At 40.9% G+C, this 25,509-nt stretch overlaps 1 protein-coding gene across 1 annotated transcript; it reads left to right on the forward strand.

Annotated features, from left to right (window-relative positions):
* The first annotated feature begins 1,709 nt into the window (after window positions 1-1,709).
* On the forward strand, window positions 1,710-24,510 carry PANK3 (pantothenate kinase 3). The gene is made up of 7 exons (XM_030957173.1): window positions 1,710-1,902; window positions 10,691-11,043; window positions 11,897-12,150; window positions 12,257-12,433; window positions 14,352-14,475; window positions 16,684-16,809; window positions 18,141-24,510. Exons 1-7 carry the CDS (start codon window positions 1,875-1,877, stop codon window positions 18,189-18,191), a joined length of 1,113 nt encoding a protein of 370 aa, XP_030813033.1. The 5' UTR covers window positions 1,710-1,874; the 3' UTR covers window positions 18,192-24,510.
* Window positions 24,511-25,509: the final 999 nt, after the last annotated feature.

The raw sequence follows: 25,509 nt of genomic DNA on the forward strand, positions 1-25,509 counted from the left end.
ATGTTTAGGAGCGAGGGGAATGGAGGGTGAGAAGATGAGGTTCCTGTCCTTACACAACAGGTTTGTGAGTAAACCTCATGCTCTGGAAACTGAGCATTCAGCCTTTGCTTTGTGAACAGTTATTTCAAAAGAAACTTTTGCCAAAGCTAAACTCCAGACACAAAGAAACTTCAGCTTCCAAGACAGAGATTATGCCCAAATCCTCCTCCCAGACCAGAGCTTTTGGGTTCATCCTAGGTCACAGTAACTGATCTATAATTACATACCACTTTATCACAAAGGAGAGGGGAGAAAGTGGAAAAATCCCATTATGAATTCTGGCTGGAAAGCCCAAGGTTGTGAGCAGTAGGTGGGAGACCTCACCATGTCGTGCCACTGGCGGTGCCCAGTGACACCCTGGCCTGTGCCAGGCTCAGTGTGACCAACAGGACCAGGGCAGTGTCTGTCCCTGTGCTGGGCACTGGGCAGGGGCACCTCGCTTCAGGAAGCACATGGAGGGGCTGGAGTGAGTTTAGAGAAGGCAATGGAGCAGGGGATGGGTCTGGAGCAGCATGAGATGCTGAGGGAGCTGGAAAGGGGCTCAGCCTGGAGAAAAGGAGCCTCAGGGGGGACCTTGTGGCTCTGCACAGCTCCTGACAGGAGGGGACAGCCACATGGGGGGTATGCTGTGATCCCAGGGAGCAGGGACAGGAGGAGAAGGAACGGCCTCATCCTCCACCAGGGAAGGTTGGGTATCACAAGGAATTTCTTCATAGAAAGGGTGATTAGATATTGGAATGGGCTGTCCAAGGAGGTGGTGGAGTCACTGTCCCTGGAGGTGTTTAAGGAAAGACTGGACACAGCATTCGGTGCTCTGCTCTAGGTAACGCGGCAGTGTTCGGTGCCAGGCTGGACTCAGTGATCCCAGAGCTGCTTTCCACCTGATTGTGCGATTAAACATCAGCCTATTCCACCAGATGAGGCAAAGTTTCCAGAGAAATAGTTACTGGTGCCATCATTGGAGTCCAGGAAAGAAGCCGAACTCCTCTGGTGCTTAATTGTGAGAGCGCTTCAGTCCGAGCGAGGGGAAACGAAAGCAAACGCCAACTGCCCGTTTCACTTTACAGCATTCGCGTGGCTCTGGCAACACGCAGAGCGCGAACACAGGGGGCTGACACCGGCTGCGCCAGCGGCGCGGGGCCCGTGCCCTGTCGGTGTCCATGCCTATGCCCGCTGCCCGTGCCCCGTCAGTGCCCCTGTGAGTGCCCGCGCTCGCTGCCCGCGGCCCAGGCGCGGCCATTGGCACGGGGCCCGGCTGTGAGGGCGCGGGGCCCGCCGGGAGCTGTAGGCGCGGCCGGACTGCGGCTCCCGGCGCGCCCCGCGCCGGGCGGGGGCAGCGCTGCGGCAGCGGCGGGGCGGGCGCGGAGCCGCCCCGGCCCCTTTGTGTGCGCGGCCGCGGCTCCGGCGCCGCCGCCATCTTGTGCCGGCCGGGCCCTTGTCCGCCGGGGGTTCCGCGGGGCAGCGCCGGGGCCGCGCTCCTGCACGGAGCGGCCGAGCGGAGCCTCCCCCGCTCCCCCGCCGCGGGCCCGTCCCGCGGCTGCCGCTCGGCTCCCTCCGCTCGGCGCCTCGCGAGCGGAGCGCGGCCGCCCCGCCCCCGTCTCCCCGCCCCAGCCCGAGCGCCGATGCCGCCGCTGGAGCGGCCCCTGCCCGGGCCGCGGGCGTAGCGGCGGGCGCGGCCAGCGCCGCTCCCCGGGAGGCGGGCGCCCGGCGGGCGAAGAGCATCAGGAGAGCGAGGCCCGGCCCCGCGGAGCCGCCGCCGCCGCTGCCCGCCCCATCAGGCGAGCGGCAGGAGACCCGCCCCGGCCGGCAGCGAGCCGGGCCGTCGCCGCAGCGCCATGAAGATCAAGGATGCCAAGAAGCCGTGTAAGGCCGGGCCGGGGGAAGGGGCGCGGGGCCGCGCGGCGGGCGGTGCCCATCCATGGAGCCGGGAGATGCCCGCAGAGACCCGTCTCGCTCCTGTGCGTCCCTCTGAGCGAGGTGTCGGGGTTCAGGTGATCCTCAGTGCTGGCGTCGGAAGGACTAGAATAGAAAGTGATATAATCAGTTTCTTGGGGATGGGTGCTCTTTTTGATGAAACATTTAACCGCTCTGCTGAGCATCTGCGCAGGTGGCTGCTCTCGCTACGGTTTCGTTTTTTTAATCAATTCTAATTATTTTTAGAATATTTACTAATATTTGGATATAACTCTTTCACTAAAATGCGCTGAATTCTCCCCTTTAATAATCACACCTCTAATAATATTTCTTGCTGTGTGTCATTCTGGAGTGCCATGTTTGTTTTGGAGGGTGTAAACGTGATTCAGACTTAGGTGAATATAAACAAAACGTCTTAAGATTACAGCTACTTCTTGAAAAAGAGATTTGGGTTGAGTATGGTTGATCTATATGCAGTTGATGTGCTCTTGGTGTAACAGATGCACAGCTGTGCAAGGCAACACACCTGTCAAGCTCATACAGGTGTGCCTTAGCTGAAAGGAATGCAGGTTTTGCTCCACTGAGTTTAGCATCTTTTTCTTTGCCATCATACTTAAGGACTTACTTTCAGGATGAGTTACTATATGGAAAATGTCTAGTCCCAAATTTCTAGGCCTCGTGTGGTTCATACAGCGTGACTGCCTAATAAACAGCATACAACCAAAACAGGATATTGGAAGTTGATGTCTTAAGTTTATTTTTTGAGCAGCCCAAGAAGAAGAAAATCACCAAACACATATTTAACACAGGAAGTATTAGCCTAGCTCTAGAAATAACTATAAAGGCTTTGAAAGTAGGTTGTTTCCTGTGGTCTGGTGGGGAAACCCTAAATATGTATCTTGTAGCACATAAGTAGCCATCACCTCTTGTTAGTGCCAGTATGTGGAAATTGCTGAATGGACTGTAATGATATTTATGAAGAGTAAAGTTCGGGCAACATTGTTTTCCCCTGGTATAATATTAAGAAATCTCATCAAGACAGCAGTAGCTGCTGTGAAATGTTATAATGGTTTGAGAATTGGAATGGGGAGACTATAACTGCTCCTGCTGTAGAAACCTGCTAATTTCAGGACTGTCTCTGCTCGACCTCAAAGCCTTTGTTTTCTGTAGTGGTGGATTTAAGCCTTAGGGTTAAATAACAGTGCAAATGTTACCAAGAAGTTTTAACTGCTCAAATATGCTGCAGTTGTAGTTACACTCTTCCAGGTCTTGAATTTGAACTTTGATGTTGGTGTCATGATGGGAATTAGAAACACTTGGAACTGCATAAGCAGGAGGGGCAGGATAGAGTGTCAAACTACGTTGTTTATTTCTTCTTGACTCTTGAACACACTTTGGAGCTGGTGGCTTTTTAAAAGATAATAGCACAGAGTTTCTTAGGCAGTGAACTTTAGACTCAGTCTGCAGATTTCTGGTCATGGTTAGTCACACTGAGAGAGCAGCTGAATGTTTGAAGAGGTCCACAGAAGCCCTGAAGGTGGAAATTGATGTTCAGGAGTCTCTGGTACCCAAATACTGCTGTCAGTCTGGCTTAAATGCTCACATGGACAGAAAGCTGAGTTGGGCTCACAGCACCACTTACAGACTGTTTACAAATCATTTGGCTAAGACACTTGTGGACACTTTTCAACACAATTGTTGAGTGTACATTCCTCAGACCAAGTGAGTACCTAATCATCTGTGATGGAGCCAGATGTGGTCCTGGGGAAAATGGATAATTGTTACTTAACTTAAGAACCTGCAGAGTAGAATTGAGCAGATTGCTTTGGTATACCTGTACTTTTGTCTGTGATGTTAGCATCAAGAAGGAAGGCCTGATTGCAGTGGTTGGCATGAGAGAGGTGTGGATAAAATGGAAACATCAAACCAGTTCAGAGTTCCTGATGTGGGTACCCTGCCTGCACATGCTTGTGTGGTGCTCCCTTCCAGATCTTCACCTGACTAATGCTGTCACTAATTTGATGGAGTAAAAGCTGTGAGAAACACAGCAGAATTTATGGACAGCTTCTTAGATTGGCTGTCTTGAAAGAGGCTGGTAAAGGGCCATTTAAATCTCAGCTGCTGGTGGTGAGAGGAGTCAAGCATTTTAAAGGAAGATAAGAGAAATTAAATAAAATCAGGAAAACCTTGTACTAAGTCAGTGTAGTAGTGGCAGCTGGAGAGGTTGTGGAGTCTCCATTCTAGGAGGATTCTTGAAAAACTTCTGAGGCCTCAAAGTGTTGACTGGACGAAGCTGTAGCTGACCTCATCTGGTGCTGGCAGTTTTCCTGCTGGTGTAAGAGAGGTCAGACCAGATGACCTCCTGAGGAACCTTCCAAGCAGCAGTTGCGTGATAGCTCTTCTGAGGAAATGCCCATGGGGAAGAAGGGCTGGCAATTTTCAAGATTTCCAAAGGTTATTTGTGGGTTGAGATGATAAATGTGAGAGCAGCAAGTGTTGCCGAGCTGCTGCTGTGTGGGATCTGCCCAAAGGGAAGGGAGCAGGAGCTCATTCAGAGGGCTGTGCATGTTGGCGGGGGCAGGGAGAGCACTGTGCCAGCGTGCTGTGCTCTCCAGGGGAGCTGGAGCCTTTCCCCTTGGCTCTGAGTGTGACCCAGTGCTGGAGGAAAGGCAGAGACTTCCAGTACTTGATACACTCTGTGTGTGTTACTTTTTGCAGTTTGTTCCTTTGGATTGTTTATTGAAAAGAGTTTGACAACAAATGCCTGTATTTCCCTTGAGGTGAGTTTAGACACGCTAATATATGAATGTATATTGCAGAGATTTGCAAAATCCTGCATCAATATAAAGGAAAGATGAAAATTTCAAGGTTATTTTTTCCAGTGTGGTTCTATGGACGCATGTAAATATTGTGGACACGTGGCAGATTAGTGTAGTAAAATTGATGAAAAATCCATTTGGATTGATGGAGGATCCTGTATAAAAAGATGGATTTTTTTTCCCCATGGAATTTGCTGCATAGTTTTTTAGTATCCTACCATTTTCTTATTGGTCCTTGAAAGCTGATCATTAGCCCATAGCAGATGTTAGAGGCTCTCACTTGATTGCAGTTGAAAAATGTATTTCTAATGATGGATTAATACTGCCAGGAACAGTGTATACTAAAAGTGTTATACACAGTGCATCTTTAAGTGTTAAATTATGCCTCTGCATTCTGTGTCTCACCATAATAACACTTATCCCCAAAGAGATGGCTGCTGAAATGTCAACAAAATTACCAGAATGAGCAAGGAGGGAGAAGCTGAAAGCAGCGATATTTTGTCTTGTATTAAGCTTTATGTGGTCCGCGCTTATAGAAGCGATACAGCCCATGAAGAGCAGTTACAGTAATTGCCCATTAGCACCTGTCCTCCCACTGTGAACGGGGCTGTTCTGCAGCGTGATCAGAGCCGGCTGAGTGGGAGTTTGCAGAGCGTGATGGAGTTTTCCCACAAGGAAAATGGGAGGATGTGCCAGGGTGTGTCAGATACATTTAATTTGCATGTTAATTCTGTCCAGCCCAAATGTATTTTGAGCTGGACTTGGGATATTTGAACCAAAAACCTGTTACACAACTTGTTAGGCAGAGAGAGTCTCCAGTGTCTCAAGGACTAAGGACACTTAAGTGCAGTTTTGCTCTGTAGAGGCTCATAGGCCATGTAGATTGGTGTTCATGGGCACAGCAAAGGCATTTTGCTGTCCAGCCCTCAGGTTAATTTAATTTAATTTAACAGTCCAGCAAGCTTTGGTGTGTTTTCTCTTAACTTGTCCCATAGCTCACATTAGCTGCCTTAGCCCCCCAGCTGATTTAGCTGTTAAAATTTGCCATCAGGTTGTACTTTGCTGCATGCTGATTTAGGGAAATGCTGGAAGTAAAAGAATGGATGCACATGCACATAAGAAAATGTATTTGGAGAAACTGCAAAATGCATTTAGTTTATGTGTTTATAAACAGTAACTGTGTAATAGTTCAGTAGAACTTTTAAATAGTTGCTTTCCTTGTCAGGATTCAGATAAGAATGGGATCAAGGTTAGCTTTGGTACCAAAGGCTACGTACTAGGCTGAATTAGATAAGTTTTGGGCATCAGAACTGATGATACTGCTTACTTCCATAAAGAACTGTTGCAGCGCTGGCAGAAGTAAGTTTAAGTTTTTGTGGATTTCATGATCATTTTCCTTTGTTGTATTTTAAGGCTGTACAGCATCATGAACTTCGGCACTCTTTGGCTGCTGTTCCCCAAGCCATGTTTGTACTTGGAGTGCAACAGTCTTATTTCTTAATAATGCATAAGCTTTCTTACAGAGATGACACAAGATGTGGTAGGCTGTTCTTTGCTGTCACTGACAGCTGTGAATTTTTTTTTACCCGTGGTGCCAAGCTCCCAGCTTGACTTAGGAGTTAGCTACTCTTCTTTGATGGTTGGTACTTGTTAAATTTAAACAGGATTGACCCAGAGTGTTACTTTAAAGTGTTACTTTATCTTACAGGGAAAATGAAGTGTTTCAAAGGTGTTTGTGTTTTAAATATGTCATTAGATTCATAGGAAAGAGGTTGGCAGGAATCTGTTTCTCAGTTTTTAAAAGCAAAATACAAGTAGAACATTAAACTGAGGAATCTTCAGCATGACTGAATAGGGGGGTGTAGTTAAGTCTTTGAGTGTGTACTTCCTGCAGCTTTGGATCTAGAATGGGTGTACAAATCAGAATACAAGTGTATGGTCTGGGTGGAAAGCTTCAAGGGTCCCCTGCAGAACCCATGGAAAAGGAAAACACTTCAGCCTTTGTGCTTGCATTGGCACAAACAAGACATGTACTGTAATTATTTCATTTGGCATATAAAGACCTTATATTATAAGATATAAGTAACCTTAAGAATGCTGCCAGTGATTGTGTACAGCACGAACTCGAGAAGTGCAGACACAAGAGAATGAGGCTTCCCTGTGCTATCTCTAAAGATGATTAAGGTTTAAATAACAAGCAGCAGCCACACCAGCATGGTGTTTCTTACTCAGCAGAACTGCTCCATCGTTACATGACCACAGCCCTCTTCCCTTGCAGGTAGTACTTTTCTAATTGCAGGAAGCAGCTCTAGGGAATCCTTTTAAAGATCATGGGTTTTTTTAATTCTGAGCAGGTTGCCCTTCAGAGCTGTCTTCACAGCATGTACTGAGCAATCTGTTGCTTTATTGCAAGGGCTTCTGGTTTCTGTGTCTAGGTAAGGGACCACAGTGGCTTCTGGCAGGGATAGGGAGTGCAAGAAAATCTGGATTTGTAATTAAGGAGGTTGTATGTTATGGTACTCCACTTGGTGTCCTGAAGATAGTTAAATTTGGTGTGAAGTATCACATTAAACACCATATGGGTTTTGACTTCCCAGTTTGTGTTCTACTTCATGTATCTGTCTCTTCTTGGATAGTATAGATTTGTGTTTTGTGTATTCTTATGTAGAGCCTGGCCTGACTTCCTAAAAGCAAAATGGGTGTTTTTGAAAGAATTTTATGTAGTTTATGCAAGGCAGTTTGGCTTGTTAAATAAAAAGCTAAATTCTTACTTTTCCTTTTTTCAAATTGTTACTGACCACTGCAGAGAGGAGGTGAACTTTGAAAAGTTGGGCCCGGGATTTGTTCTGTGAATAGCAGTTAAATTCTCAGCAAGGAGTATCTCTGAGCTGTGCATCACTTTTTGTGGATTATTTCTGGGAGTAACAGTCAAGAGGAAGAGCTAAAAAAATCTTTTAATTATCTAATCCCCACAGAGCTGTGGAAAAAAGTCCAGCTTTAGTGCAGGGGAATTGACTCTCCTTATGGATTGAAGCTGTGGAATGATGATTACAGTTGTGCAAGTCTTCAAACCTAGTATCTGCAGACCTGTAAGCTTAAAAAAAAAAGGTTGTGTAATTGGCATTGGCCTCATCCAGACATGCTTCTGTAACTGTGACTGCTGAAGGGATCAAGCTGATGTCTGGGGATATTTTTTTCTAAAGGTTTTGCTGCTGCCATTCTGTTCTTAAAACTCTCAGAGAAGCCTGACCCACAAATATAAGTATAAAAATACCTTTTGTAAAGTCATTTATGTATCCCTGCATCCAGATATGGTGGATCCTGAGCCAAGATCTACCCTAAGCAAACCTGCAGCAGTAAGAGGAAGGTTCGCAAGGTTTCCATGTTGTGGCCATGTACAGTTGCATTCAAATTTGGTAGAATCAGTGTGTTTCTATTATTTAAGGACAGCTCAGGCATAGATAAATCTTGTATCCTTGCAGTCCCAACTGATTGTGCCCTTGCCATTTGTGTGTATGTAGATCCCCTTCTGTGTTTGGAAAAGAAAATGGCTTTCATTCTCCTGGCTGCACCTGTAATAAAATCCATATAAATCAGTTAAGAGTGGCTTGCATGCACAGGAATCCTTGTGTAACACCTTCTTGATGCTATAAGGACTAAGTTAACAGTACGTGGGCCCAGTTGCTTGTCAGAACTCCTCCACCTTGCAAATGAAACTTGAGCAATGTATTGCCAACCAAATCTTCAGAAATTTTCAATAGAAAAATGTAAAGCTTCCTGGGGTTTGTCACAGGTGAAAGCTGACCTATTTCTTCAATTTCAAAGTCTGTAAATGGCTGTTAAGATCACTCAGTTAACCCAGAAAACTGATCTTGTACAGCATGATCCCATTTTTCAGCATAGAATGTGTTATCATTTAAATTATGGAATAAATGTACAGTTCAGCTGTTCTTGTTTTTACTTGGTGTACAAGATCCTTAAACCTTAAGACTTACAGAGGCGTGACTAATGCTGTATTTGCGAAAGCTTTTTGGATCATTTAACACGGGATGGAGTGGATCTTCTGACAAACATCACATGAACTTTCAGCTGTTCCCCCCTCTTTCCTGTTTTGGAGGACAAGATCTCAGTTATTCACCAGGTAGAATCCAGGTAGTACTTGGGTTGGGGTGTCCTAGTTAAATTCTGCATTGCTTGGATTGACTACTACAGGCACGTTCTGATCTGCTGGGTGAACCAATGCCTTTCTTCTCTTTTGTTCTTGTGACACCATTCAGGGCAAGGAGTTGAAACTTGGTGAGGTCACTTAATAAATGCTCAGCTAATTGTGGTCAAACAGTAAGATGACAGATTTTCTTATGTCCAGAGTCTCAGGGTGAAGAAGGCTGGCATGCAGTCACAAACTCAATTCATGTGTCTCTCTATGCTTAGTCTTATGCTTAGCCCTCAGTTTTATGGAAAAGATACCAGGTTTATAGAACTTCTTCATTTCCACTTCAAACTAGATTTTGCTCACAGAATTTACCTTTGTATTTAAATTTAGTTTACCAACGTTAAGATAACCAACTAAATTTTTTTTGTTAATGTCTGACAATATTCTTTTGATGCCCATTTCTGAAAGTTGAGGCATCATTGAAGTCTCTTTTCTGTTTAGCACTCAATAAATAAATTGACACACAGCCAGCCTTGCATAAATACATTACAGTATTTTGGTGGGTAATTCTTCTCAAGCATAGATCCCACTGGTAATGTAAATACAGTGTAATTGCATCTTGCTCATGATAAGCATATTAACATCTTTCTGGTTTTGTTCCTGAGTTTCATGCTTCTGTGAGATATAAATTACATCTGAAGAGATAAATTGGAATGCTAAAAAAGAAAAAGAGGAGGCAAAGCCAAGCAAGTTACAGTGTCAATTAGGAAATAGAATATGAGCTTCCCAGCTGGATATCCAGGATCTTTTTTAAACTGTTTCTGGGAAATGACAGTAGGAAAGCTCTCAGTTGAAGATGTTGTCTTTTTGCTGTAGGGTTTCTAAGTATCTGTTTCACTGCACTTAGTTAGGAATATTTATTGATACAGGCATGTTCAAATTTTGGTCCTGCATGTCATAGACAAAGTCCCTTTTAGGAACTGCAGTCATCCCACATAAGGGAAAAAGGCAAAAGCACTTGTGGTTTAGTGTTGTTATTTTGTAGTACAGAAATTCTCCTTTCCAAGCCAAGGTACCAAGAAAAAAAAAAAGAAAAGAAACCAGAAAATGGAACCTAAATTCAGTAATACTAATTTTCTCTTTGCTTGCACTTTTTAATAGGACATTTTGTCATCCCTTTAACTTCCAGAGATAGAAATTGGGCATCTTAACTGTGTCAAGTTTTAAAGTGCATGCAAATAAATTTCCTCTCAACAACCACATTGTCTGAGGGACTGTTAGAGGAGGAGTACCTGGGCTGCCCCTGTTGTCAGCTGTAATGTGTAACCTGCTTTCTTCAAGTGTGCATTGCAGTCTTTGGGCTGAACGACGTCAGAGCTGTTATTTTAGAAGTGAAGGTTATTTTAATCCTTTATTCTCAATAAAAAAAAAAAAAAGTGGTTGAATTTTATTTATGAGTTGGTCTGAAAGATAGGGTATAGTTCAGGGAGTTTTTAGTTGAGCTTTCTGAACACCTTATAGCATTTAAATGTAGAGTTGCTCATTTTTCCATTTTTACACGAGGCCAGAGAGACATTTAAGGTCAGGTAATTGAAATGAGCACTAGTTCTTTTTTCCTGTAAGGAAAAAACTTCTTTTTCCTGTTCCTTTTTCCTTTGTTGTTAGTGTCTGTCTTGTTGAAAAGTACAGCCCGCGTCAGTCTTAAACTCCACGTGTGGCTTTTGCTCTTCCACAAGCCTAATGGCTCATTCTTGTCTCTTCACAGCTTTCCCATGGTTTGGCATGGACATTGGGGGAACGTTGGTCAAACTGGCCTATTTTGAACCTATTGACATCACTGCAGAGGAGGAGCAGGAGGAAGTGGAAAGCCTGAAGAGCATCCGCAAATACCTGACTTCCAACGTCGCCTACGGATCCACTGGCATTCGGGATGTCCACCTGGAGCTGAAAGACTTAACCATTTTTGCTCGAAGAGGAAACTTGCACTTTATTCGGTTCCCAACTCATGATTTGCCTACCTTTATTCAAATGGGAAGGAACAAAAACTTCTCAACACTACACACGGTGCTCTGTGCCACCGGCGGTGGCGCCTACAAGTTCGAGGAAGATTTTCGCACAGTAGGTAGCCTGGCTTGCCTCTGCCTGAAGCTGATGGGTTAAAATAACCTGTAGTTTGAAAATAACCTGTTAAAATAACCTGTAGTTTGAAAATAACCTGTTAAAATAACCTGTAGTTTGAAAAAAACTGGACAGCTCTAATATGTTTTAGTACTAATTTTAGTGTGGTGAGGAGTTACAGCCTTCCTGGAATCCACAGCACCAGTTAGTTGTCTTTGTGCTTTATGAGAGAACAGCAGCTTAAGTATCATGTGCAGAACTGTAGAGAGCTTAAGCCCTGCAGAATTTCTGACCTGTGGTTTTTCTTGTGGTCCTTGGATTGTTAATGAAGTTGCAAGGATAGTTAGTACAATGCCATTGAGCTTTTTATATGCTGATAGCTTAGAAATTACTGTTTTGACTTGTAAGATGGGGGAGGGACCCAACAAACCTTGAACAGATTTTCAGATATGAGGTCCACCAAGATGACACTCAGTGGGGCCTCTAGGGTATTTGATGACTTTTTTATTGATTTAAATTGATGAGAAATGTTGTTAATTTTTCAGTGGAGTAATGTTTTAGTATTCAAAAGTGATCTTTGAGCTTACTGAAGCAGTTACTTATACTGCATCTCTCTTCTTGATTCAGGTGTGAGATCTGGATTTACACTCAGATTAACTTGCTAGTTTAAGTTTTTGTATTCAGAATTTAGGTCTGAGTTCTTTGTTGGCTTTATAGTGGCATCGAAATTCCTGAATTAGTCACATGAGATAGCTTCTTAAAGTTGGGCAGTATAAATATAGTCATAAATTTGTAGCACATTTGTGCAATGTTAGAACATGTTGCCACAGTCTTTTTTTCTTTCTTAACACAGATTGGAAACCTCCAGCTGCACAAACTGGATGAGCTTGACTGCCTTGTCAAAGGCTTATTGTACATAGACTCTGTCAGCTTCAATGGCCAGGCAGAGTGCTATTATTTTGAAAATGCCTCAGATCCCGAGAGATGCCAAAAGATGCCTTTTAACCTGGATGATCCATACCCATTGCTGGTTGTTAACATTGGTTCAGGAGTCAGTATTTTATCAGTCCATTCCAAAGACAACTATAAAAGAGTAACTGGAACAAGGTAATTTAAAAACCTATGTTGGGGTTGTTACTCTATGGGGCAATGACACAGGGTTCTTTCATGTGAGGAAATGCTGTTTGAAAACAAGGGTTTTCTCTATCCTTAGTCTAGGTGGAGGGACCTTCCTTGGGTTATGCAGTTTGCTGACAGGCTGTGAAAGTTTTGAAGAAGCTCTGGAAATGGCATCCAAAGGAGACAGCACACATGCTGACAAGCTGGTTCGGGATATTTATGGAGGAGACTATGAAAGATTTGGTTTACCAGGATGGGCTGTAGCATCCAGGTAAGCAGGAGTCTCTTTGTGGATTCTTCTCTTGGTTTGTGGAGCTTCAAAAACAAGGCTTAAACTATTCATGCAGAAAGAACTGCTTTTTTGCAAGGTTTTATTGTAGTCAAGTTACATTTTTACCCTAAAAGTATGTATCCTCAGCTTTCCTGCTGGTTTAAAGCCTTGTGCAAGTGCAGGTGCCTGCTAGGTCAATACTGAAGAAACCTCCTGAGGTATTTCATGCACAGCTTTGTGTGAGTCAAAGGGAACACGAGGTGATAGCAGGAACAGAGTGCAGAGGTGGTGTGCTGTAACCCAGCAGGCATTTAAACACCACACAGCCACTCAGGCACTCCCTCCAGTGAGATGGGGGGGGAGAGCTGGGAGGAAAAAAATAAAACTGGTGTGTTAGATAAAGAGTGTTGAACAGGACAGAAATGGAACAGAACAGAATGGTCTCCTCCCCTCTCCTTGTGCACCCCCATTGTGCTCACTGGTGGGGTGCAGTGAGGGGCAGAAAAGGCCTTGACTGCTCAGCAATAACAAAAACATCCCTGTGTTATCAACAGTTTCCAGCACAAATCCAAAACACAGCTCTATGGTAGCTACAATGAAGAGAATTAACTATCCCAGCTAAAACCAGCACACAGCTACTAGGAAGAAAATTTTGTCCCAGTCAAAATCAGTACAAGAGAGGGGAAAAAAGTGCCAATTTCTTTTTATATTACCTAGAGTCTTTTAGTAGAGCCATTGTCTGGAGGGAAGGTGAGTGGGAGATGGCTTTTATGTTGCTCTTACAGTGGAGCAATTCCTAATTTATTTTGGAAATGTGGTTGTCACTACAGACACCTGGTGTAATGGTTTAACTTTTCTCACTGAAGAGGGCTGTGGAACACCAACAGTTTGCACCATGAGAATGTCATTGTCATAAACAGAGGACTTTTGTCACAGCTGCACAAATTATTTCCATTGGGGAATATCATCAATGATATTACAGCTTCACTACCCTTACAAAAGAGAAGAAAAATAAACTCTGCAAGCGAAACTAATATGTACATAAGTATTCATTAAATCTTTGCTGTTATTCCAAAGGGAATCATAATTCGTGGCAACTTAATTGTTCTCCCTGTCCAGCTGCCTGAGTCCAAGCCTCTTGAGAGCCCATGTGCTGAGAGGTTTTAATATGTGTGAACTTTACACTTCAGTCAATAACGTTTTACCTTGCTTTATGTTGGTACTTTCTGTTTCATTTGCTTTTTAAGATCCTTAAGAGCTTTAATGGCTTTTTGAGCTCTACAGTAATCAGGATTCTTGCTCTCCAAACTGACTTAGATCTGGCTCAGAGTCCTTGCTGGTAAAATATCACACGTAGCTATGAATTCTTGTCTTTTCTTTCGTGCTGTGCATGGTAAGGGAAGCGCCCTTCTGATCCAGAACTCTTCATTTCTGCAACCTAAATTGCATTCTGTCACTGTTCATTTTGTTTCAGAGGGTTGTGTTCCATCATAAAATCGTTGAATTCATAGTTTTCTTCTACTTTGAGAATAAAAGAATGGATAGGTGTTTGTGAGGAAGCAAGCATGAGAAGTGGAAGATTTACCAATCAAGCAGTGACTTAATTTACAGTGACTAGATTTGCAGAGTAGTCTTCTGTGAAGAATAAAATTGTTTTACTGTAGGTGGTTCTTCATGGAAGTCAGCAATCTGAACAAAAATAATTTGCTGTTATTGTAACACAATTTACTGATTCCTGTGAAGGAATAAATAGAGGTGTAGTGTGAAATTGCTGTATTTAATACAAACTTAAAAAGCAAGTTCCTCAAAGAGGAAACATGAGACTTAGGTTTTGTTACAGCACGAAAACATCCATTTTGAAATTATTTCAAATGCACATGAATCACTTTGTAACTCATGGCTATTTCTCCTGTCCTAGTTTTGGAAATATGATCTACAAAGAGAAGAGGGAGTCTGTCAGTAAAGAAGATCTTGCTAGAGCCATACTGGTCACCATCACCAATAACATTGGCTCTATTGCCCGGATGTGTGCAGTAAATGAGGTAAAACCTGACCAGGAAACGATCTATCTACAGCTCTGTCATTTGCCTTCACATGAAGTGACTACTAAAATGGTGTATAATTTTAAACCTTTTAATACATTCTCAAATGAAATGAGGAAATGCATGTAGTAGCTTTGAGCTGGGCCTACAGTCACCCTGCTTTAGCAAGGGGACTTCAACCCCTTCATCACAACATCCTGTGCTTACCTGCAGGCTTTGGGCTCCATTCTTTACCAAAGCTCCTCATCAGGTTCCCTCCCCTTTGGCAAAGATATCCTTGTCCCACTTCTCCAGAGACAATCAAAACATTCTGAAGCAATTCCCAGTGCTTTAACCACAGAACAGCTGGGGTTGCAAAGGACTCCTGGAGATGATGTAGTCCAGCTCCCTGCCAAGGCAGGGTCACCTAGGGAATGCATCCAGCCCTGAGACACGGACTCAGAGACAAACTCTGTGCTTGGAGGTTTCAAAGTGCATTACTTGAGCAACTGCAGCATTTAAGCTGCTGAAAGTCCTGCTTTAAGCAGTGCATAATGATGGCCTCCAGCAATTTCTCCAAGCTGAAATTATCCTCTGATCAAAGCCTTGTTTCTAAATAAACATTATTTTTAATTTTTTCTAGCTCTTGAGACTTTAAAATTGCTATGACACCTCTCATCTTGCTGGTTGATACAGAGAAGGTTTCCTGCCATCCTCTGTTTCTCAAAATTCAAAAAAGAACCAGTGTGTGTTCAGTATTAGTGTGGACAGCCAAGAAACTGTAGAAGAATACTGAATTTAAGCATATAAGACATGAGAGTCTGAGCAGCAGGGATTTCTTCCTTCATTATCAACAAACTTGGGATAAAATGAGGTTTAGTAATAGCTTTCTTGGAGAAGACTGGGTAACTGAATTTAGAGTTCTACTTGAAATCTTTGCATGTGATTCTCTCAGAAGTACCAACAGCCCTGTTAGCTGCAGTAATCCTCCTTTTGCTTAGGAGACAGATTAATTATATTTTCTGGTTTTAATATTGTAACTTCTCCCTCAGTTTCATTATCTTTCTATCATGTCTGTCTTGGAGAAGGAAGGTAATTTTGTGAGTGTTAATTTTGGCTTTTTCCTTTATGGCAAAGCTTAATAATAAGAGAGTTAAAATGAAGATGAAGTTGAATGTACATTCTACATGTCTTAGGCAAATTATGCAATTTATATTTAAGGGTGAGAGTAAATGAGCACAAATCAGAACTTGTAAACTGCATAAACTACCTTCATTCTGAGTGGGTTTTGGTCTAATTCCAGATATGTCACAGAACTACAAACCATAAGAAATAGCTAATGGGGATATACAAAGTAGTACCTTGAACTGATGTCTAAAGATGAAATAAATGTAATTATTTTGATTTCTTGCAGTAGAGCAGAATCACGTTTTTGTGTCTTAACTATGTGTCTGCTTTGTCTTCACTGGTTAAAAACAGTTGCACATGAGCCATTTGACTACAGGCTGAATTGTCATATTAGTTATTGTAATAACTTGGAAATGACCATTTATTTAATGCAATTAAATGCTTTTTAAAGCACTGTGCTAAGGACTAACACAATTACATTTTCTTTGGCTCTTCCTCTCGGGTCGTTAAACCAGTGTTTAATGTTTTCACTTAGTGCTGGATTTACTTCAGTTAATGGGGAATATTAAGTGATTTTCACTTTTTTACATTTGACTGGATTAAAATTCACAGCTCACTGGTAGTATTCAAGTGCTCTTAGTGTGATGCCAGGCTGAGGTATAGTGAGGGCTGGAGATGAAAGGAACATCTGTCATGTCTTACTGCCTTCGGCTTCTTTACAGTGCTGCCTTGTTGCATATGGATCAAGCAGCATTGTACAGGGCTATGAAGGCATTGAGTCTTCTCTACCAAACAGAAGTAGCTTTCATTTAATTTCTTTCTTAGCTGGCTTCTTTCTTTGCTGAAATGCTCACTTAATTTGAAACACAAATGCTACTTGTCTGTAAATTAAGTCCTTCAGTTCTCAAGGGTTGCACCATTTTTCCTTCTCCCCAAGTATGCCATGTTTTAAATTTTGGAACCATGTTTTAATTGTGGGTTGTTTGGTTTTTCTGCGGTTTTTTTCCTTCCTTGAGACAGTCTTCTCTTTCAAAGCCGTGTTAAACAGTGAAAAGACTTAATCCTTTGCTGTTTTTTTTTTTTTTTTTTCTTTTTTTTTAGAAAATAAACAGAGTTGTGTTTGTTGGCAACTTTTTGCGTGTGAATACTTTGTCAATGAAGCTTCTTGCATATGCACTGGATTACTGGTCAAAAGGTCAGCTGAAGGCCTTGTTCCTAGAACATGAGGTATGCTGTGGCTCATTTATCTCTGTGTACTATTTCACCATAAATCAGAAATGCCTCTGTTGCATGGCTCTCATGTGTGATATCCTGAGGCACCAAGTGCTCAGTAAATATTAGAAATAACAGGAGGTTTGTCTTGCTGAATTGGTTCTCTGGGAACAGTTTTCTGCCAGGGAAGTACTTCAGTCACTTTGGGGTTTCTCAGTTCATGCTGTGGATCTCTGGAGAGGGACGGCAAAATGTTAAACTCTGTGCTAGGGGTCAGCAGTCTTCCTTGGGTTTGGGTGAAAACAACAGTAAGTATTGTGTTTCAAAGAGTGCAGAAATGTAAAGCTTGGCCCTTTGAAACACTTCCATTGTTCTCAGCTGAGCTTGAGCAATGTCTTGAAAGTCAAGACTGCTTTGACAAGGCCTGTTTCATTCCACAACAGACCCCTCAGAGCTGTTGTAGTGATTTTATGCTTTGATAATAACCTACTTTTGGGCAGCTTCTTCCATCTGGATCAGTAGGCAGTGCTGAGAGCTTTGACCTGGTTTGGTTAAAATATGAGCAGTCAATATTAGTTACAGGTGCAACAGTTGCTGACTTACAGCTTCTGGGCAGTGGGTTGGGAATTTTTGTCCTCAGTTTCTTGGTCTGAAAATATTACAGCATCCCATCTATTCCCTTCACTTGTTTTTCACAACTCTTTTCCTTTACTGCTTATCTCCCAAGGCTGACAGTCTGTTCTGATGGCCACAATAACAGTGGAATGGTTCCTTATTAGTTCTGCCCTCTTCAGATTTTTCTTGGGTAAATTTTAAACTCACATTTGGTCAAGTGTATATTCTAAACACTTGAATACTTAGTTATAAGGAGGGGGAAGATTTCACTCCACAGGGGAAAAATAATTCAACATGAGAACGTGGTTCTTTGCATACAGGTAGATAGTCCAAAAGTGTGATGTGTGGATATAATTTGAGGGATTTTTCAGTTTTACTTTAGGAATAACGTTGCTATGTGTATTGAGATGTTTTAGCAAGCAAAAGATGCAGTTTCTCTAGGAGGAAAAAACCAAACCTGATTTCCATGCTTCAGGAGTCACTGATACCTGTCTTAATGATCCTGCAGTGTATGGTGAGCCTTGGCAGGAAACCTCCTAAAGTCAAGCTAGATAAGAAGGATAAAATGTTTGTTTCACAAAGCCTTAAATAATTACTGTGAAATATTATATATTAAAAGTGTATTGTGTTCTTTCTGTAGCATTGATCCATCAGATGATTGTTGTCACTAAAATGTGATTAATGCACAATTTAATACCCTACTTAAACTTGTTTTCTTTTTTCTTTATCAGGGATACTTTGGAGCTGTTGGTGCTCTGCTTGGGCTGCCAAATTTCAGTTGAGATCCCAGATGTCACTACACTGAACTATTTTCCACCTGAATGACGCTTGTTTATGTCGATGGGAATTAAATCTGGGGAGGGGAGAAGAAAAAAGCTGATTTTCTGTAACTCTTTTTAAGAAGTGATGAAGCTACTGAGTATTGCTGTTGTAAGGAACGGGGTTTCACTCTGCTGGGAATTGGCAAGTGAACTGTTTGTGGCTATTATTTATGTTCTTTGGTACGTGTAGCCAGTAGTGAACTTCTAATATGCAATACATCCTCTGAAAACAACTTTCCAGAAATTCCAGAAGAAGGAATGCCAAACCCTTAAGTGCTCAGGATGCAAATATTGCAGGTTTAGCCCCAAGGCTTTAGGGCCTTCAGTTTATATATAGAATTGATGGCTGAAAAAGTCTTTTCATTAGTTATACTGTTAATATGAGCACAATTTTTATGTGTACTTACAGAAAACAAAAGACAGCCTGGTACTATTGACAAGATGAGGAAACTGTAGACAATTGCTTCCCACAGTAAACACAGTAATTATTTTATTTTTATGTGTAATGGAAATAATGCTTTAATTTACAGTGGGAAGAATAGAAACACAGAGAATCAGCCAAAGCAGCAGATTAGCAGTTGGTATTTTGAAGGTTTCACGAAGATACCTTAATTTATTGGAAGATTCAGCTGGTATTTTGGGAAGATTCCTCTGTCTTTGATTGGATTTAGAAATGAGTTCAGTGATAAATGAAGGCAGGTTTTAGGGGAAGATTTTTTTTTAAATTTTTTTTTTTTTTTTTTTTTTTTTTGAGGACATGACTTCCAAAATGCCTTCTGGATTATCTTTTTTTTTTTTTTTGCCTCATAAGTTTTGTCATCATGAATCATCATTTGTAAAGGTACCCTAAAGCCTGAGAGAATTGAAGAAATCCTTATAAAATAGACTAATTATGGGACCTCATAATTCTGATGCTTTGGCTTATTTCTGTAGGGGTTTAGAAAAATTTTTGCCCCATCCGACTGATTTGAAGTTGTGATTTTCCTGTAATTTTGTAAGAGTTGATCAGAATTCAAGCAGATGTTGAAGTTGAAAGGTTACTTTTGGATTTGGAAGTTTGTTTTTGGAAGTTGAGGACATCAGAGTTTGTATTGCAGCAGCAAATGGACCAATATTTAATGCACTTGCAATATGGAACCATTCATCAAATTGTGGCCTTGGGATAAAATCTATACTCTGGAACTGATTTTTGGGGTTTTCTGTAGACTTTTAATATTTACAGTTATGATTATTACAATAACTTCAGTCCTGAAGCCAGGGCATGAGATCTTAAACTTACAGGACTATTATACAGTCAGTAGCTATATGACTTTTTGTGGACTAAAGCTACCCAATTTTGTGATATTTTCCTGTTAAATTTATTTCCTTTAAGTGCATGAGGAGCAACCAGACCCAGACATGTTCATATCTTGGGGTTTAAGGTTTTTAAAACTGATTGCTCAAGTATTCCACAGCATGGCTGTGTTGTATTTACAGATACATCCCCCTTGTGTTAGAAACCCCTGTGCTATTTTCAGTCTTCTCTTTCTCAAAATTCAAAGCCCCAAACTAACATGATAGGTTTTTGCTTTTAAAATTTTCTGTGGTCCTTTAAGAGTACAGTACCTTTGAGTAGGCAGCTCATTAAGTGCAATGCTAATCACAAATGCAGTTCCATTTATTGTTGCTTTTCCTGGTACCTGTACTACATTTCCATTGTGCTTGCTTTGATGTTTCACTATAGACATAAACAACTAAAAATTACACTCACAGTTCAGCTGATCTAATGCTAAATCAGAGCACTTCAGAAAATAAGTGAATACAGTTTTTCTAGAATGTCTTTATAAATGCTGTAAACTGTTCCTTTTCAGTTAGGATTGACTATCAAAAGTAACCTTTCTTTGGTTATAAAACTGTGTATAAACTTAATTTTCTGAATGTTCTGGCAGCCTGCTGAGAATTTTGCAAACTGCATATTTTACTCACAAAGGGTGCTTTAGGAGACATACTACAGGTCCATTAGAAACAGTTCCTTTAGTCCATGTTTATTGCTACTTCATTTGTAATACTCAGAGTCCTCTTGAAGCAGTAGTTAGAAGCTACTTGTATATTTAACCAAAAGCACATATAGAAGATGATTACCTAATACCCATAGTTCATTAAACCAATTGAAGTTGATGTGACCTAACGTACTTTTTTTTTTAAGTAAACTGTACAGAGTTACAAATAAAATAAGCAAATGGAGTAATTCTTGAATAGCTGTACTGTATAGAAACTACTGTGAGAATCAAAAAGTATGCCCTACCTCTGTTTTATTTCCCTTGAGCTTCTAAAACAATTGGCTTTCTGTTGCTAATTTTATCAGCACAATTGTTACTTCATTACAAGAGCAACCACAGCAGTTGTCAAGCCCTACTGTAAAGCCCAGGGGTCCTGTGTTTAAGCCACATCTTTGGGTTTCATCTCATTTTCTGTCAGCTTAGAACTTGTTACTAGAGTCTCCAAAGATTGACTCTACCACCAGGAGAAATGATAGGCATCACTAATAGTTGCAAGATAAGCCTTAATATCTTTTCTTCTAAATTCTCTTGTAAACAGGTTGAAAATGCTTGTTTCTTTTATATGAGTCACTGAAGTAAGTTGCTTTTTCCGGCTAGAGTCTGTTTTTACTTTCACCCTTGCCATTTCTCTTCCTCAGAGCTAATTGGTTGAAGCAGCTTTAGGGTGAATTGATTCAGTATGATGTACTACAGTAGAGAAAATTTGGGGTTTTCTCAGGACTACTGTGGTCTTCTCAAGTGGAACCACTTCCTAGAGGAAAGTTCTGTGATAGTTCTTGAAAGTAAAAAGTAAGATCCATTTTGAATGTGTAATCATTTGCAGCTCAGTCAGCCATGTGAGTGCCTTTTATTTTTTTCATATAATGCCAATTTTATGGTACTGGGACTTTATCCATGAGGTTTCCTAACCAATATTACTTACCAGAGAAGTGACAGGTAATTTATTGGCTGTGGAGATGATCCCTTTAATGCAATGTAGCAGGAGATACCAGGAAAATATCATCAGGTTTCTGGCTTCCTATCCCTGTAGCCCTTAGTCCTGGGGTTAGGATTTTGCATTTCTTGGTCTTATCCCTCCAGCTTGGTCCTTTCAAGTATTATGCACAGTTTTATTGTATCATTATCTCCCTAAAAATCATGCAAGTTTATAATGAGATAAGTACTGTTTATTTCTGGGTAGAGAAGTTCAATCTTAGGTGAAGTTATTCCAAGCTATTAAACATAACCACTTTGACCTTTCTAAGTCTACTTGGGTAATTGCAGTTTGAATGAAAGGGGAACTCTTACAATACATCTTGAATATTTAACAGGCTGGAATTAAAACATCCTCAGTGTTCTTTACTGAACTGAGCAGAGGTTTAAATACAAACAATTTTTCATTCTTTTTACTAAAGTCTTGAGACATTTAGGAGTTCAGAGAGAAGCTGCAGTGATGCACTCTGTGTCTTAGTTTGCTCAAGAGTTCCAAAGTGTGCAGGTGTCTGCCCTGCCTTTTGAAGATGTTTAACTCCCTCAAGCACTTGTGTGATTCTGCCAACAGGTGCTCATAATTGAGATTTACAGGGTAGAAAGAAGAGAAACCACCCACATTGTTCCACTTCACCTCAGCTGTGTAATCAAAAGCTCTGCCTTCTCCTGATGGATCATCTGCTCCTTCAGTGCTACCGTGACATTCCCTCAAGCACTTGGGTTGGCAGTATAGATGCAAGGTGCCTGTAAGGGCTGTAATACTCTTTCTAGAGACAGAGACAAAGACCAAGACCCAATACAGGTTTTCAGGAAACACCTGCTTCCAGATCCATTGAAATAACTTCTTATTTCTAGGTATTTCAAAATAGCAATGGGGTTTTAACATTTGGAACTAATTAAATGGTCTTTTATCTAGAGTAGATCTCTGCTAGATGAAGATTAGATGGTGTCTTTCACATCAAGTCAGTAATTTTCATTAATGAATAAATTTGCAGTCAGTCTGTTTAAATATCACTTTAATTTTTGATATTCTGGATACCACTGTAAGCCTGAGGAAGTGACTTCAGAGATGAGGTGAAGGTCAGTGTGGTTCTGTTGAGCTAGTTCTGGTCAGTTCTAGTTAGAACAAGACTAATTCTTTCCCTCGTCACTTCTTTTTTTCTTATCTACATCTTTTTATGTAGGCTTAAAAACCATATAATATGTAACAGAGCTTTGCTGAGGTTAAAAAGTGAACAAACATCTGTGGGTCAGGTTGGAAGTGTTTGAGCAAGGCCTGTAGGTCCCAGTGCAGAGCTGGGGACACAAAGTTTCTGTTTGGGTGTGGTAATTCTTTCACTTCCCATTAATGCACAGTCACAGCTGGTGGGTTTCACAATCACTGTGAATAAAATGGGAGAATTTAGTCCTCAGACTTGACCACGGGAGATTAAAAAAATACAGTATAGAAGAATAATTCCTGCTCAAAGTTCTTTAAAGTTTTACTGATGTATTCCAAAGTACATCACCAGTATTTTGTCAACTATGTTAAAATTAGTAAATTCTCTAAGTTAACAAAAGTCTGCAAAGAAGCCTGTTTTATTAGTTTCATTTGCATCACACATGGAAAGCATATTAAGTATTCTTAGAAACACACTTTTGAAAACATCTCAGATGATGCTGTAATATGTCTGTAATTATTAATGTGCTAATGGAATATGTTTGAGCAATCTCAGTTTGCATAACTGAGTGTCAAATCCTGCTCACTCTGTAGTTACTTCAGTAAATCATTCTTTTAAACTAATGAGCAAGATTTGGCCTCAAGGTCTTCTGCCTGGGGAACACAGTAATGATACTTTGCATATTCCTGCTGGTGCTAAATCATTTGTTTAAAAAGAAAGATTCTAAATAGAAATTGTAAATAAAATATTTATGGCCTGGTCCTTTTGACAGACTTAAATTTTATCATTTGCCAATACTTTTTGGCCTTATTTTGAGTTTCCCTTTTGGGTTTGGTTTTTTTTGACTGTGTGGACTGTGTGTGTTAATGTGGCAAGTCATTGGCAGGTGTGGCTTCCTGTGCTGCTTTATGTGAGGCCCATGGCACATCAGGAGACAGATGGGTTTTCATAGCTGCATTTCCATGTTGATCTTCATCTTGTTTTGTTACTGTAGCTCTTTGCACAAATTTGTGTCAAGTAGAACACAATTGGCATTTGTTCTCTGCTAAAACTTCCAAGAATGTCAGCCACTACTGAAAGTGTTTAGGAAAGCTGTTGAAAAGTCAGAAATACCCATTTAAAGTAATTCCAAAATCTAAATGTGCTAATTAGTGTCATCTATAAACTGAACTGGAATATAGAGTGCTGGTTGCTAATCTTTGCTATAAATTGCTGACATTTCACAATTCATATTTCTGGCATCAGTTTAAGAATTGTAAATACAAGCTTTGGGAGGAAGTGTATTAGTTTCAGATTGTGCATTATGAAAGACTAGTGAATTAGTATTTTGAGACATTAAATTACAACACCTAGAACGTGAAAATTAATGTGTTTGTGTTAGGGTATAGAGGGCTTTAGATAACCTGCACTTTTACATTCTTGAGTTTTGGCATTTTACCAAGCAAACATTTAATTTTCCATTTACTGTCTCATCATATGCAGGCCTTGTAATCACCAGATGCTGTCTTCGAGTATTTGTTTTAGTTAGCAAAGCAGAGAGGCAAATGTGTAACTTGTAAACCCTGGTAGGATGGAAGTTCTCTGAAGAGCCATTTGGTTAAGTTGCCTTATTCTATTACATTGCACTCATGGTATGTCTCTGCTTTCTTGTTTACTGTTCAGACACTGAAGATGTGATGTAAAAATATGTGCTACAAATTTTTCATCATAAATTACTCATGAATACCTTTGTGTCACCTGTTAAGCAGCTCTTGTAAATGATGCCTTTATGTCATCTGTAATACAGCTCTTGTAAATTGTTTAAATTATTTTTCTTTTTATAGATTCTCATTATTGAATGTACAGATTAGATCCCTTTAATATGTCACTGAGTAATTTGATTTGGGCCCAAATATGGACAATGCTGTAATTCATCCCATCAAAACTGTAAATAATTCTTTACTGCTTGTTTGCATGAGTGAAGTTTGGATTTCATTTGCTTTGTCATAAACCAACTCCTCTGTCATGGGCCTACTTTTTACAGTTTATTTTCCTGGTTTTATTGCCATTTGTTCTGTACGAATGTTGAAACAGTACTTTGTCTTTTCCTAATAAATAATTTGAGATTGTTCATTGTTGGCCTGCATTTGTGGGTTTTGTGGGAGGGATTTCTGGGTGTGTTCCTTCCCTTTGGCATTGTAAATTTCTGCAACATTTGATACTGGGGGTTGTGACAGAATATCTGTGACTGCTGTGGTTTCATGCTCTTTTCTTCCTCTCATAAGCTGATAATTCACAGCTCTTGGATTCAGGTGCAGTTTTCAGAAGCACTGGATGTGCCTGGTTTGCAGTGTTGAAGAGTGAAGTGTGCCCTGGAAGCATTGTAAGCTTTCCCCTTCCAAATCCACCTGGGAGCACCTGCTGCTCCCTGCACAGGCATGGGGAGCTCAGTGTCATGTTTTACTGAATAAAACCTTGATGTGCCAAGTGCACACTGTAAATATAAACTACTGCCTCTCTTGGAGTTGCCCTTTGTGTTTTGAAATGCCAAATTTTGTCATCCTGAAGTTGTCCTAACTGGGTCCCAGTGGGCAGGAAGTTGAGAGGATCCTGGCAGTGCAGCTTGTGACAGGCTTGCTGTGGCAGAGATGGTCCTTCAGGGTTCTCTGCAGATATTTGAGCCATCCAAACCACAAAGATTTGCTTTAAACCACCAGAAATGAAAACACCTTCCTGTGTTGTATCTCCAGTGAGGTCTGCACCACAGTGATGTTTTTTAGGGGAACACAAATTCTTTACAAGTTTAGGGAGTTCTGATTTGTTCAGTGTGCTTTTTTTAAAGCAGGAATACCTCGTGCAGGGAATTGCAGTAGCCTTTTATGGAAGCTGGTCTGCATTTCAGCTGGGGTCCTTAACTGCTTCTGGTGCAGCCCATGTGCAGGCTGAGGGGACAGGATTAAGCTTCATTACTTCTTAGCTGGTTATTTGATTTTTATTTTTTTTAAGAAGTTTGTATGAAACAAGTAACTTTCTTTTACTGTAAGAATATTCAAGCCAGCTGTATTTGAATTTTTGCTGGACTCAAAAAAATGCAAACCTCTAATTTAATAATACTTGTAACATCCCTACTTT

This window comes from Camarhynchus parvulus, chromosome 13 (assembly GCF_901933205.1).
Source record: "Camarhynchus parvulus chromosome 13, STF_HiC, whole genome shotgun sequence".
Taxonomy (NCBI): Eukaryota; Metazoa; Chordata; class Aves; order Passeriformes; family Thraupidae; genus Camarhynchus; species Camarhynchus parvulus.